This window comes from Pelecanus crispus, chromosome 2 (assembly GCF_030463565.1).
Source record: "Pelecanus crispus isolate bPelCri1 chromosome 2, bPelCri1.pri, whole genome shotgun sequence".
Taxonomy (NCBI): domain Eukaryota; kingdom Metazoa; phylum Chordata; class Aves; order Pelecaniformes; family Pelecanidae; genus Pelecanus; species Pelecanus crispus.
The window spans coordinates 1656380-1671615 of NC_134644.1; the positions used below are offsets into that span (position 1 = coordinate 1656380).

Below are 15236 nucleotides of genomic sequence, written 5' to 3' on the forward strand. Positions count from 1 at the left end.
ACCTGTGGAGATGCTGGCCAACCAGCACCCACAGCAGCACAACCTGTGCAGATGCTGGCCAATCAGCACCCACAGCAGCACAACCTGTGCCAGATGCTGGCCAATCAGCACCCACAGCAGCACAACCTGTGGAGCTCCTGACCAATCAGCACCCACAGCAGCACAACCTGTGCAACTGCTGGCCAATCAGCACCCACAGCAGCACAACCTGTGCAACTGCTGGCCAATCAGCACCCACAGCAGCACAACCTGTGCAGATGCTGGCCAATCAGCACCCACAGCAGCACAACCTGTGGACTTGCTGACCAATCAGCAGAACCTGTGGAGCTCCTGACCAATCAGCATCCAGAGCCACACTACCTGTAGAGCCACTGACCAATCGGCACCCCACCCGGCACCCAGCGCACCTGGGGGCACCTGCGCGGCACCTCGGGGTCACCCCGGGCACCCATGGGGGGCACCTTGGGGTGACCCAGGTCCCCGAGCACCCCAATGCAGCCCCCTGGGGTGACCCACATCCCTGAGCACCCATGGGGGGCACCCTGGGGTGACTGACATCCCCGAGCACCCCAATGCAGCCCCCTGGGGTGACCCACGTCCCCGAGCACCCCATGGAGCCCCCTGGGGTCACCCAGATCCCGAGCACCCCAGTACAGCACCTTGGGGTCACCCAGATCCCCAAGCACCCCAGTGCAGCACCTTAGGGTGATCTGTGCCCCCCGAGCACCCCAATGCAGCACCCTGGGGTCACCTAGTCCCTGAGCACCCCAATGCAGCACCTTAGGGTGAGCTGCACCCTGAGCACCCCAATGCAGCCCCCTGGGGTCACCCAGGTCCCGAGCACCCCAATGCAGCCCCTTGGGGTGACCCTGATCCCCGGGCACCCATGGGGCACCTTGGGGTGACCCACATCCCTGAGCACCCATGGGGGGCACCCTGGGGTCACCCAGGTCCCCGAGCACCCCAATGCAGCCCTTTGGGGTGACCCACATCCCTGAGCACCCCTGGGGGCACCTTGGGGTGACCCACGTCGCCGAGCACCCCATGGAGCACCCTTGGGGTGACCCACGTCCCCGAGCACCCCAGTGCCACCTTGGGGTCACCCAGGTCCCTGAGCACCCATGCAGCACCTTAGGGAGACCCACGTCCCTCAGCACCCCAGAACAGCCTCCTGAGGTGACCCAGATCCCTGAGCACCTATGGAGCACCTTAGGGTGACCTGCACCCCCGAGCACCCCCAATGCAGCCCTCTGGGGTCACCCAGGTCCCCGAGCACCCCAATGCAGCACCTTGGGGTGACCCTGATCCCCAGGCACCCATGGGGCACCTTTGGGGGTGACCCACGTCCCCGAGCACCCCATGGAGCACCCTGGGGTTACCCACATCCTTGAGCACCCCAGTGCCACCTTGGGGTCATCCAGGTCCCTGAGCACCCATGCAGCACCTTAGGGAGACCCACGTCCCTCAGCACCCCAGAACAGCCCCCTGAGGTGACCCACATCCCTGAGCACCTATGGAGCACCTTAGGGTGACCTGCACCCCCGAGCACCCCAATGCAGCCCCCTGGGGTCACCCAGGTCCCTGAGCACCCAATGCAGCCCCCTGGGGTCACCCAGGTCCCTGAGTGCCCATGCAGCACCTTGGGGTCACCCACATCCCCGAGCACCCCAGTGCAGCACCTTAGGGTGACCTGCGCCCCCGAGCACCCCAATGCGCACCCCTGGGGTGACCCAGAATCCCGGAGCACTCCAATGCAGCACCTTAGGGTGACCTGCACCCCTGAGCACCCCAATGCAGCCCCCTGGGGTCACCCAGGTCCCCAAGCACCCCAATGCAGCACCTTGGGGTGACCCTGATCCCCAGGCACCCATGGGGCACCTTTGGGGTGACCCACGTCCCCGAGCACCCCATGGAGCACCCTGGGGTTACCCACATCCTTGAGCACTCCAGTGCCACCTTGGGGTCACCCACGTCCCTGAGCACCCGTGCAGCACCTTAGGGAGACCCACATCCCTCAGCACCCCAGTGCAGCACCTTGGGGTGACCCACATGCCCGAGCACCCCAGAACAGCCCCCTGAGGTGACCCAGATCCCTGAGCACCCCAATGCAGCACCCTGGGGTCACCCAGGTCCCCGAGCAACCCAATGCAGCCCCTTGGGGTGACCCAGATCCCTGGGGCACCCATGGAGCACCCTGGGGTGACCCAGATCCCCAAGCACCCCATGGGGGGCACCCTGGGGTGACCCAGATCCCTGAGCACCCCGTGGGGCACCCTGGGGTCACGCAGATCCCTGAGCACCCCAATGCAGCCCCTTGGGGTCACCCACATCCCCGAGCACCTCAGTGCAGCACCTTAGGGTGATCTGTGCCCCCGAGCACCCCCAATGCAGGCCCCCTGGGGTCACCCAGGTCCCCAAGCACCCCAGTGCAGCCCCTTGGGGTGACCCAGATCCCTGAGCACCCATGGGGCACCTGGGGTGACCCAGATCCCCGAGCACCCCAGTGCAGCCACCTTAGGGTGACCTGCGCCCCCAAGCACCCCAATGCAGCCCCCTGGGGTCACCCAGGTCCCTGAGCACCCATGCAGCACCTTGGGGTGACCCAGATCCCCGGCACCCATGGGGGGCACCTTGGGGTGACCCACATCCCCGAGCACCCCAGCACAGCACCCTAGGGTGTCCCCCAGCCCAGGCCGGGACTTTTGGGGACAACCCGCTCCCCGCAGGGACCTGCCCCCCCCCCCCCAAACCCCAACCCCCTGGGGACCCGGGGGGCCCCAAGCCGCCCCACCCCGACACACGCAGCACCGGAGGGGGACCCCGAGGGGACCTCGCACCCCTCCCAGCAGCACCCCCCAAAACCCACCCCCCGCCACCCCAACCCCCCCCCAGCACCCTCTGCGTCACCCATTTCCCCCCAAAACCGCCCCGCCCCCCCCCCCCATTTACCACCGGTACAGCTCAACCGCAAACACCGGCATCCGGCGGGGCGAGCCGGGGGGGGGTGGCCCCCCATGTACCCCCCACCCAGACCCCCCGTTACCTGCCCGGCGGGGTGACCGAGACCGTCCATGGCCGCGGTGCACGGCGAGCCGCACCGGCACAGCCGGGGGCGGGTGGGGGTGTTTTGGTTTTATTTTATGCCCACCCCCCCCCCCCAAAAAAAAAAACTTCTCCGCGCCGCTTCGCGTTGCTCTTGTGCAAAGCCACCAAAAAAAAAAAAAAAAAACACACCCCAAAAAAAGAAAAAAAAAAAAACCCCGAGCATCAGAAATGCCAAGTCACCCGCCGCCCCAACGGCGCTTCCTCCACCGCGCCCCGCCGCCTGGCGCAGTTTTGGGGTGCCGGGGTGCTGCCGGTTGCCCCCCCAACCCCCCACGGCTCCGGCCGTGACAGGGACGCAGCCGAGGTGGCGGCGGTGGCGGTGGGGCCGGCGGGAGCCGTGGGCATCGCCGCCGCGGCCGGCACACGGCACAGCATGGGCATGAAGCTCCGGCCCAGTTGGCTTCAAACACCGGGGATAACCGGACGGTGCCGAAAACGTGAGCCAAATCCCGGCGTCGCCCCCGCTGCGGCGGCGCAACCGACGGCGGGGTGTGCCGAGTTCGCCAGATCTCAGCGTCCCCCTCTCCATCCCGCCGCCGCCAATATTCCCCCTCGCACCCACCCGGTGCCGGCGTCCCATCCCGGCGCGGCACTCACCGGGCCGGTGCCGAGGCAGCCGCCCCCGCCGGTGCCGTCCCAGCCGGTTGCCGGCTGGCAGAGCCTGTTGGGTGGCTTCTGGGCTCAGCCGGCGCGGTGCTGGCTGGGAACGTCGTGCCGGCACCTCCATCCCTCGCCGGCGCTGCCGAGGGCTCCGGACCCCCTAAGAGCGACGGCGGCAAAGCCACCAGCTTGTCACCTCCCTGCCATTGAGTCCCATGCGGTGACACCGAGGGTCCCTGCCACCCTGCAGCCCCCCAGCCGCGGCTGGCGTGGGACAACGTGGGCCGGCACCACCCGCGCCACGGCACGGCCACCCCCGACGCTGCCGGGGGACGCCGCCATCGAGGTGACGCTCGGAGCGGCGGCATCACCCGCTGCCCTGGCTTCACGCCCCGAAACAAGGCCGGTAGCGGGACGGCGAGAGGTCGACGCGCGCCAGGGACGCGCCCCGGCGGCCTCGCCGGGCGCTTGGGGATGTCACGGTGGCGAAGGCCCAGCGCGGTCGCGCAGCGTGGCCCGGCTGGGGAGGTGACACCGAGGTCCCGCCTCGGCCCTCGGTGGCTCGCAGGGGTGGCACGGCCACCCCGCCGGTGCGGCGCGGCAAGCAGGGACGTCCCGACAGCGTGGCCCGTGTCCCGTGCGAGCGTGCGTGCCCCGACGGCACGACGGGCGCCCTCGAACCACCACACACACCCGGCGGCGTGCCACGTACGACCGCGCACCATCCCAGCAGCGTGCCACATACGACCGCGCACATCCCGACGGCGTGCCACGTACGACCGCGCGCATCCCCGACGGCATACCACATATGACAAGCGCATCCCGACGGCATGCCACGTATGACCGCGCGCATCCCAGCAGCGTGCCACGTATGACCGCGCACATCCCGACGCCGTGCCCGTACGACCGCGTGCACCCCGACGGCATGCCACGTACGACCACGCACATCCCGACGGCGTGCCACGTACGACCCGCGCGCATCCCGACGGCGTGCCACGTACGACCGCGCGCATCCCAGCAGCGTGCCACATATGACCAAGCGCATCCCGACGGCATGCCACGTATGACCGCGCGCATCCCGACGCCGTGCCACGTACGACCGCGTGCATCCCGACAGTGTGCCATGTATGACCACGCACATCCTGACGCCGTGCCACGTACAACCACGCACATCCTGACGGCGTGCCATGTATGACCGCGCGCATCCCGACGGCGTGGCACGTACGACCGCGCGCATCCCGACGGCATGGCACACGTCGCCGGTACGACCACGCACACAAACCAGCATGGCACACGTTCCGGAACGGCCACGCACACCCCGATGGTGCAGCACCTGTCCCCGTGCGAGTGTGAACACCCCAACGGCGTGGCACGTGTCCCCGTACCACCACGCACACCCAATGGCGTGGCACGTGTCCTTTGCATGGGCTTGCACACCTTGATGGCGTGGCACGTGTCCCTGCACAACCACATACGCTCGACGGCATGGTACGTGTCTCCTGTACGAGCACGCATACCCCAACGGCGTGGCATGTGTCCCCATACAACCACGGACACCTCCACAGTGTGGCACGTGTCCCCCATATGATCACAGACACCTTGATGGCACAGCACGTGTCCCCATATGACCACGGACACCTCCACGGCATGGCACGGGTCCCCATATGACCACAGACACCTCCATGGCACAGGTCCCCATATGACCACGGACACCTCCATGGCATGGGTACCCATATGACTATGGACACCTCCATGGTGTGGCACATGTCCCCACATGACCACAAACACCTTGACTGCATGGCACGTGTCCCCATATGACCACCGGTACCTCCATGGCACAGCACGTGTCCCCATATGACCATGGACACCTCCACAGCATGGCACGTGTCCCCATACAACCACGGGTACCTCCACGGCACAGCACATGTCCCCATACAACCATGGACACCTCCATGGCACAGCACGTGTCCCCATACAACCACGGACACCCTGACAGCATGGCACATGTCCCCACATGGCCATGCACACCTCCACGGCACAGCACGTGTCCCCATACGACCATGGACACCCTGACAGCATAGCATGTGTCCCCATACGACCATGGACACCTCCATGGCACACGTCCCCACATGACCATGGACACCTCCACGGCATGGCATGTGTCCCCATACAACCACAGACACCTCCATGGCATGTGTCCCCATACAACCACGGACACCTCCATGGCATGTGTCCCCATACAACCATGGACACCTCCATGGCATGGCACGTGTCCCATATGACCACAGGTACCTCCATGGCATGGCATGTTTCCCCACAGACAACTCTATGGCACATGTCCCCATACGACCACAGACACCTCCACGGCATGGCACGTGTCCCCATACAACCATGGACACCTCCATGGCACACGTCCCCACGTGACCATGGACACCTCCATGGCACACGTCCCCACATGACCACACACACCCCACGGCACACGTCCCCACATGACCACGCACACCCCACAGCACACGTCCCCATACAACCATGGACACCTCCACGGCACACGTCCCCATACGACCACGCACACCCCATGGCACACGTCCCCATACGACCACGCACACCTCCATGGTACACGTCCCCACATGACCACGCACACTCCACCGCACACGTCCCCATACAACCATGGACACCTCCATGGCACGGCACGGGTTCCCATACAACCATGGACACCTCCACGGCACACATCCCCACATGATCACGCACACCCCATGGCACACGTCCCCATACAACTGTGGACACCTCCACAGCACGGCACGTGTCCCCATACAACCACGCACACCCCACGGCACACGTCCCCACACGACCACGGACACCTCCATGGCATGTGTCCCCATACAACCACGCACACCCCACGGCACATGTCCCCATACAACCACGCACACCCCATGGCACACGTCCCCATACGACCACACACACCCCATGGCACATGTCCCCATATGACCACGCACAACCCACGGCACACGTCCCCACATGATCATGCACACCCCATGGCACACGTCCCCATACAACTGTGGACACCTTCACAGCACGGCACGTGTCCCCATACAACCACGCACACCTCACGGCACACGTCCCCACACGACCACGGACACCTCCATGGCATGTGTCCCCATACAACCACGCACACCCCACGGCACATGTCCCCATACAACCACGCACACCCCATGGCACACGTCCCCATACGACCACGCACACCCCATGGCACACGTCCCCATACGACCACGCACACCCCACGGCACATGTCCCCATATGACCACGCACACCCCATGGCACACGTCCCCATATGACCACGCACAACCCACGGCACACGTCCCCACATGATCATGCACACCCCATGGCACACGTCCCCATACAACTGTGGACACCTTCACAGCACGGCACGTGTCCCCATACAACCACGCACAACCCACGGCACACGTCCCCACACGACCACGGACACCTCCATGGCATGTGTCCCCATACAACCACGCACACCCCACGGCACATGTCCCCATACAACCACGCACACCCCATGGCACACGTCCCCATACGACCACGCACACCCCACGGCACATGTCCCCATATGACCACGCACACCCCATGGCACACGTCCCCATATGACCACGCACAACCCACGGCACACGTCCCCACATGATCATGCACACCCCATGGCACACGTCCCCATACAACCATGGACACCTCCACAGCACGGCATGTGTCCCCATACAACCACGCACAACCCACGGCACACGTCCCCACACGACCACGGACACCTCCATGGCATGTGTCCCCATACAACCACGCACACCCCACGGCACACGTCCCCATACAACCACGCACACCCCATGGCACACGTCCCCATACGACCACGCACACCCCATGGCACATGTCCCCATATGACCACGCACAACCCACGGCACACGTCCCCACATGATCATGCACACCCCATGGCACACGTCCCCATACAACCGTGGACACCTCCACAGCACGGCACGTGTCCCCATACAACCACGCACACCCCACGGCACACGTCCCCACATCACCACGCACACCCCATGGCACACGTCCCCACACAACCACGGACACCTCCATGGCATGTGTCCCCATACAACCACGCACACCCCACAGCACATGTCCCCATACGACCACACACACCCCACGGCACACGTCCCCATGTGACCACGCACACCCCACGGCACGGCACGTGTCCCCATACAACCACGCACACCCCATGGCACATGTTCCCACATGACCATGGACACCTCCATGGCACACGTCCCCATACGACCACGCACACCCCACGGCACACGTCCCCATACGACCACGCACACCCCACGGCACATGTCCCCATATGACCACGCACACCCCATGGCACATGTTCCCACATGACCATGGACACCTCCATGGCACACGTCCCCATACGACCACGCACACCCCATGGCACATGTCCCCATACGACCACGCACACCCCACAGCACACGTCCCCATACGACCACGCACACCCCATGGCACATGTCCCCATACAACCACGCACACCCCACAGCACACGTCCCCATACGACCACGCACACCCCACGGCACACGTCCCCATACGACCACGCACACCCCACGGCGTAGCACCTGTCCCGGCGCTAAACACCAAAACGCGGCGGCACGCGGCCCTGCGCCACCGCGCCCCGCCCGACGCCGCGCCACGCACCCCTGGCACGAGCCCCCCCAGGACCCGTCCCACCAGAGCCGTCGCTCCCCACCTCCCCCAGCCAGGATTTAGGGCTTTTCCCCCCGGACCCCTTCCCATCCCCGGCGCTGAACGACCCCGACCGCGGTGCCGGCACCGCCGGGCTCCGGCCCAGCCCGGTTCCCCATGGATCCGGGGCCACCTCCCGGCACCTGCTTCTACAATTTCGTGATTTATTTTGGTTTTATCGCGTGCCGGGGCCACAACGGGCCCCAGGGGATTTCGGCGGCGGCAGCACCCAGCGCCGAGGGGACCTTCAAGGCGCTTCGACCCCTTTTGCCGGGACTGAGCAAAAAGAAGGGGGGGGGGAGCGCGGGGTGGCTTTGTTTTGGGGTGCGGGAGAGCGGGCGCGTCCCCAGGGGACGTGGCGGGGCTGGCCGGGGGTGACAGACGCGAGGGTTGTCCCCGTCCCCAAATGGGACCGGGGTCCCCCACCCCTCCCGGCATCCCCGCTCACAACCGGGGGACGCAGCGGGGTTTTGGGGTAGGAATAACGCCCTTCACCCCAAAACCCCGGGTTGGACACCCCAACCTGTTGGGTGCAGGAGATGGGGGTGACGCGGGGCGAGGGGGGGTCTGCTCTCCTCCGGGATGGGGGAGCGGGGATAATTAAGGAGAAAATGAAGCGCCAAGGACTCTGGGGGTGGGATGGGGGGGTCCCCGCACGCTGCCAGCTGGGGACACCCCCCCAAAAATCCCTGAGGACCCCCAGCCATGGGGTCTTGCTTGAGCAGGGGGAAATCTGAGGCGGGGGGGGGTGCCAAGGGGGTGCTGGGGGGGTCCCCCTGAGCAGGACCCCCCCCATCGCTCCCCACGCTGCTCCAATGTCACCGCGGTGGCACCTGCCACCGGACGGGGACGCAGGGACCCCGGGGGTCGGGGGGGACATAGACCCCCCCCTCACCCTCCGGATTGGGTGTAAGGGGTGGGGGGGATCCCCCTGGGACAAGGATTTTTGGGAGGGGGGGGTCCGTGGGGATGCGGTGCCCCCCAAATTGGGGTGCACTGGGGGTGTGGCGGACCTCGGCGTGCGGGGACCCCCGGGGTAAAGCAGAGGGGTGCGGGGGGGGGTAACCCCAAGGGGGTAAAACGGGGCGGGGGGGGGACCCCAGGGTGCGGCAGCGGGGTGCAGGGGGGCTGCGGTGCCCCCCCAAATGGGGGGCACGGAGAGGGGGGGGGGAGCGCGGGCAGGAGGTGCAGGCAGGGCTCAGAGCCGCCCCCCTCCCCGGGAATTGGGGATGCAGGGGAGGGGGGGGTGATGGGGTACAGGGGTGCTGCCCCCCCCACCCCTTTCCCCGCGGTGGGGGGGGGGGGTGGTGGTGTCTCTCCGGTGCCGCCCTCACCTTGGCGAAGTAAAGCATCCAAAGCTCGTAGAGCCGCTCCCGGGAAGCCATGCCGGGCCGGCACGGCTCGGTACGAGCGGGCAGCTCCGCCCCCCCCCCCCCATCGCCGGGCCCTCCCCCAGGTACGGGGGGGGCGGTGACAGGGCCCCCCCCCACCGGTACCGGGTACCTGGGAAAGGGGGGGGCACCCCCCAACCCCCCTTTTTACCTTCCCCCCCCCGGCAGCCAAGGCTGCCGGGGGGGGGAAGGTAAAAAGGGGGGTTGGGAAGGTAAAATGGCCCCCCCCCTCCCCAATTAACACCCCCCCAATTAAAACAGCTGAGCCCTGCGCCCTACGAGGGCGGAGCATTAAGCCTAGCGGGGCAGAGTAGCAAGATTTACGTTTATTTTACCTTTTTTAACACTTAAAAATTTTTTAAAAAAATTATTTCTTTTTTTTTTTTTTTAAATTTAACGCCCCCCCCCCCATCACTCCCGCCTGCGCCCCTCCCCGCTGCCGCTCTTTGCCCATCGATGCGCTCGGCCCTCGATGGGTCGCGCCTGCCCCGCATGCGCAGTGGCGCTGTACGGCGCGGCCGAGTCGGGGTGGGGGGGGGAACGGGGAGGAAGATGGCGGCGCCCGGTAGCGCGGTGGAAGCGGAGGAAGCGGGCGCCGGCCCGGCTTTGGGGAGGCTGGAGGAGGAAGCGCGGCGGCGGCGGGAGAGGCTGCGGGCTCTGCGGCAGCGCACGCTTCAGGTCGGTGGGGGTATGGCGGTGTGGGGTGGCTGGGGTGGGCGGTAGAGGTGTTACGAGGCTCTGGAGTGGGCCTGGGGATGGGGGGGGGTAGAGGGGATGGGGTGGGCCCTGGGGTTTTGGGGAGGGGGAGAGGGTCTGGGGTGAGAGGGGAAGAGGGTCTGGGGTGGGCCCTGGGGTTTTGGGGAGGGGGAGAGGGTCTGGGGTGGGCCCTGGGGTTTCGGGGAGGGGGAGAGGGTCTGGGGTGGGCCCTGGGGTTTTGGGGAGGGGGAGAGGGTCTGGGGTGAGGGGGGAGAGGGTCTGGGGTGGGCCCTGGGGTTTTGGGGAGGGGGAGAGGATCTGGGGTGAGAGGGGGAGAAGGTCTGGGGTGGGCCCTGGGGTTTCGGGGGGGACACACGGAGGGGCTGGAGTGGGCCTGGGGATGTGGGGGGCAGAGGGTGTGGGGTGGGCCTGCAGTTACTGGGGATGGGGGGGGGGGGGGAGGCAGAGAACCAGGAGGAGAAGCTCCAGGTGTAGGAGAGATTTGGGAGCGTGAGATTTGGGAGAGGGGCTGGGGATATGGGGGGGCTGTGGATAAGGAGGGGTTAGGAGAGGGTGGGGGATGAGAGCGTGGGGTGGGGGGACCAGGAGGGCAAGGGGCAGCCGGTAGCAGGGTTTGGGGACAGAGAGGTTGGAGGGGGGTCCTGGGGGTAGGGAGGGGTCTGGAGCAGAGTGTAGGGGGTCTAGGGGGAGCTTGGGGGTCTGGGAGGGTCTGAGGGTAGGGAGAGGGTGGTGAGGGCGAGGTGGGGGTTCAGGGGTGGTTGGGGGGGGAGGCTGAGGGGTCTGGGGGTCACGGGGCTGGTGGGGCTGAGCAGCGGGGGGTGCTGGGCACGGTGAGGGGTTCAGGTTGTGGGGCACCGGGGGCTAACGGGGACAAGGGTGGCTGGTGGTGGGGGACATAGTGGGGTGGGCAGGAGAGGCAGCGGGGTGGGAGAGCAGCGAGGGGTCTGCGGGGTGGGAGAGAGGGAAAGCAGAGAGGAGTGGGGCAGAGGGGGGTCCCCCGCTGTGGGGTAGGAAGGGGATTTGGGGTAAGAAGGGGCTGTGGGGTATGAGGGATGCAAGAAAAGGCGAGGGTGCAAGCGCTGGAGGAGTGGGCTTGGGATTTGGGTGACGCCCCGGTGACGGTACCGGGTCTCTTTGGTCCCGTGCATGGGGTCCGTGTGGGCTCCCTAAGCCCGGCCTCGGGCTTCCCCTTGCTTTTCTGGTCTGCCTTTGCCGTGCTGCCCCTGGTCTTTGCGAGACCCCCTCCTTGCGTGATTAAGCCTCTTGATTTTTTTTTTTTTTTTCCCACGTTATCCCCCCCGTTCGCTGGGTTTGCATCGCACCTGGGTTTGGTGGTGAGGATGAAAACCGAGATTCACCTCGGGGTTAATTAAAAACGTGCTACGTTTCTCCGGTGCTTTCTGGGCTTTAAACTTCTCTTCCATAGAAGCATCGAGACCCGGTTGCCTTTAGTGCAGGCTTGAGGATACTGAGGAACTGGTTGTGTTGCCTGACCAAAGACAGGGCCGAGCGGGTCTGTAAATTGGGATTTTCTTCTCGGATATGCGCACCGCAGATGGTGTGGCAGGCTCCTCACTCGGCCCCGGAGGAATTCATGGTGGTTACTGTAAATCTTGTGTTGCAGAAGGTGTTGCAGGCAGCAAAATACCTGGGATCGGTTCTTAAGGAGTTTATCTGAAAAGTTTTGTGGCGGATTGAATCCTCACCCAAAAAACTCCACTTATTTTACCTGTCCTTGTTACCTCCGCAAATGCTGGGCTCAGAATATTAAAATAGAGATTGGTTTTGTGTTTTTTTTTTTAAGTGGGGGTGAAAGAAGGATGGATTAAACTCGAGAAACTTGGCAATTAATGCCTCGGCAGCGCCTACTGAGGAAGGCAGCCGCGCTTTGGCGTGTCTCAGCACGTTCTGATGTTGCTTAATTCCCCTCTTTTGGGCTGGTAGGGTGGTGCAGCTCTGCTCCCCTTCTGCCACGTCGCCCTGAATTTGTTGATCCGGGTTCGTACGGTCCAGTAACGTGGGAAGATGTCCTGTGCCATCGAGGCACCTTCTCTTGCGGTTATTAACGGGAGCCGTGACTTTGGTGGGCAGGCCAAGCGCGTTCTGCTGCGTCTCTTGCCTTGAGACATTGGTTATTGTCAGAGAGCTGAGCTTTCCGAAAGTGGAAAGTGGGGTACAGCCCTGTGCCCAGCCTTATCGAGAGGAAGAGCAGTTGAAAAGAAAAGCTCTTTCCAAAAGAAAAGCTCTTTCCTTTCTTTTCTGTCCTGTCTGGCACATTTAGAGGGAGCGAGACGGAGTGGTTGTGGAGGGCGTAGCACATGGGGTGTTGTTCTCATCTGCTTTATGGCTGTGTGGTTTTTTTTAAATTTCGGGTGAGATTTTTCTGACCTGGTCCCTGCGAGTGCTAAAGCTCTTCTTACCTCTTTTTCACGAGCAGTATCTTGCGCCCAGTACCAGCGTACTGCACATTGGAGGGTAATGCCTGGTAGGCCATAGAATCACAGAATGCTTTGGCTTGGAAGGGACCTTTAGAGCCCACCCAGCCCAGCCCCTGCAGTGCCAGGGACAGCTTTAACCAGAGCAGTGTGCTCACAGCCCCGTCCAACCTGGCCTGGGATGTTTCCAGGGATGGGGCCTCCACCGCCTCTCTGGGCAACCTGTGCCAGTGCCTCACCACCCTCACTGTAAAACATTTCTTTCTTATATCCAGTCTAAATCTATTCTTCTTTAGTTTAAATCCATTACCCCTTGTCCTGTCACAGCAGGCCTTGCTAAAAAGCTTGCCCCCATCCTTCCTATCGTCCCCCTGTCAGCACTGCCAGGCTGCACTCAGGCCTCCCCGCAGCCCCCTCCTCTCCAGGCTGAGCACCCCCAGCTCCCCCAGCCCGGCCCCGCAGCAGAGGGGCTCCAGCCCTCGGATCATTTCTGTGGCCTCCTCTGGCCCCGCTCCAGCAGCTCCGTGTCCTTGTGCTGAGGGCCCAGAGCTGGGCGCAGGGCTGCAGGGGGGTCTGCCCAGAGCGGGGCAGAGGGGCAGAATCCCCTCCCTCGCCCCGCTGGCCACGCTGCTGGGGATGCAGCCCAGGATGGGGTTGGCTTTCTGGGCTGCGAGCGCACATTGCCAGCTCGTGTCCAGCTTTTCATCCCCCAGCACCCCCAAGTCCTTCTCCGCAGGGCTGCTCTCCATCCCTTCATCCCCCAGCCTGTGCTGATAGTGGGGGGTTGCCGATATGATGGCTCCTGGTGGACCTGTCCTGGTAAGTTAGTCCAAGCCTTTCTAAATCCCTTTGTACTTTCGGCTTTTGCAGCCTCCTGAGACAGAGTTCCACCGTTTAATGACAAACGTACATCCCTTGGTTTTAAACCCATTAAATGAAAGTTGCCTTGGGTGCTCTCTCACACAGCCCTCGTCAGAAATGCAACATAATCGTTCCGTGTTTGTGTTTATGATTTTACAGCGTTGTCAGTCTCTCTTCCAGATTTGAGCTGTGATCTGTGATGCCTGCCTTTGTATACAGATCTCTCTGAATCGTCTCCGTGACTTTCCCCGGTTCCCCCTGCGTGCTGGGATGCCTTTTGCCCAGAGGGGATCCGGGACTGCGCGCCTGCCTCAGGATGTGGGACACTCGTGGGCTTACAGCGCTGACACGCCATTTCCTGTTGGTTTTTCTTTTTCTATATTCTCGCTTTGGCCACACGAGCCTGTTGTCAACCGTCAAACCTCGTCTGCTTTTTCCAGTCCTATCCGTCTCAACCGAGACCGTTCCCCGGCAGCAGAGCTCATCGGGAGCCTGTTCCCTGTGCGCGCGTAGCCGGACTTATTTCCCCCCCGCCACGTGCGTTGCTTTACATCGAGCTCTGAATTTCACCTGTCATAGAATCGTTTAGGTTGGAAAAGACCTTTAAGATCATCCAGTGTCGTCTCGTTGCTCAGCGAGGTGTGATTTTACAACCCTTCTGCCAGCCGTTGCTGGAGTTTCTTGCGGGCGATCTCGCCTGCAAACGCTGTCGTCTAACTAGTCGGGTCTTTCCCAAGTCTTTCGCGGAGCTTGCGATGGCCCAAACCCTGGCAGAGGGTGTGGGGAGTAGAGAAGAGGAGGGGACCTGCTGATCCTTGCCTGCCGCTGTGAAAAGCCGCTGCTGGGGCTTGCAGGAGAGACGGTGCTGCGCTTTCTGCTGCCTTTCTGTACGTTTAGGGGACGGGTACTTCAGATCCAACAAGGAGCCTCCTTCAGTTCGGGACTTCTCTGCAAATTGCACCATGCTCTCAATTTTTGCGTGAAGGTGATGCTCTTCCCCCCGCCAAATCAGTGAGGAAACAAGTGAGGTAATACCCAAACCAAAAAACTCAACAGCTGATCTTGTGTCTTCTGCTGTGCTTACCCAAATTGCGCCGCCTCTTATTGATCGACAGCAAATGGGGTTTTTACTCAATAAAAAGCACGTGTCTGTTGGAGTTCTGGGCGTAATTTACGTTTGAGGAACGCCAGTCACCACTTGCTTATACAAATATGCTTAAAATAGCGTTTGAGGATTCCCGACCTCAGTTGGCATCAGCAGAGTTTGCAATGTTGAGGATCAGGTAGGGTATCAGGGAGGCCGTTTCCCTCCTAAATTGAAATAAAATCGTCTTTCAGCAGCAAGCAATCAAATTGT

The 15236-nt window shown here is 63.4% G+C and overlaps 2 protein-coding genes across 2 annotated transcripts in view; one reads left to right on the plus strand and one right to left on the minus strand.

Annotated features, from left to right (window-relative positions):
• NBEAL2 (neurobeachin like 2) overlaps window positions 1-9860 on the minus strand; it is a 46254-nt gene extending 36394 nt beyond the window's left edge. Inside the window, 1 exon segment of the mRNA XM_075706524.1 lies at window positions 9810-9860. Within this exon segment, the coding sequence (XP_075562639.1) occupies window positions 9810-9860 (51 nt within the window).
• Window positions 9861-10418: 558 nt separating this feature from the next.
• CCDC12 (coiled-coil domain containing 12) overlaps window positions 10419-15236 on the plus strand; it is a 46403-nt gene continuing 41585 nt past the window's right edge. Inside the window, exon 1 of the mRNA XM_075706525.1 lies at window positions 10419-10554. Within this exon, the coding sequence (XP_075562640.1) occupies window positions 10419-10554 (136 nt within the window). The remainder of the gene's footprint in view (window positions 10555-15236) is intronic.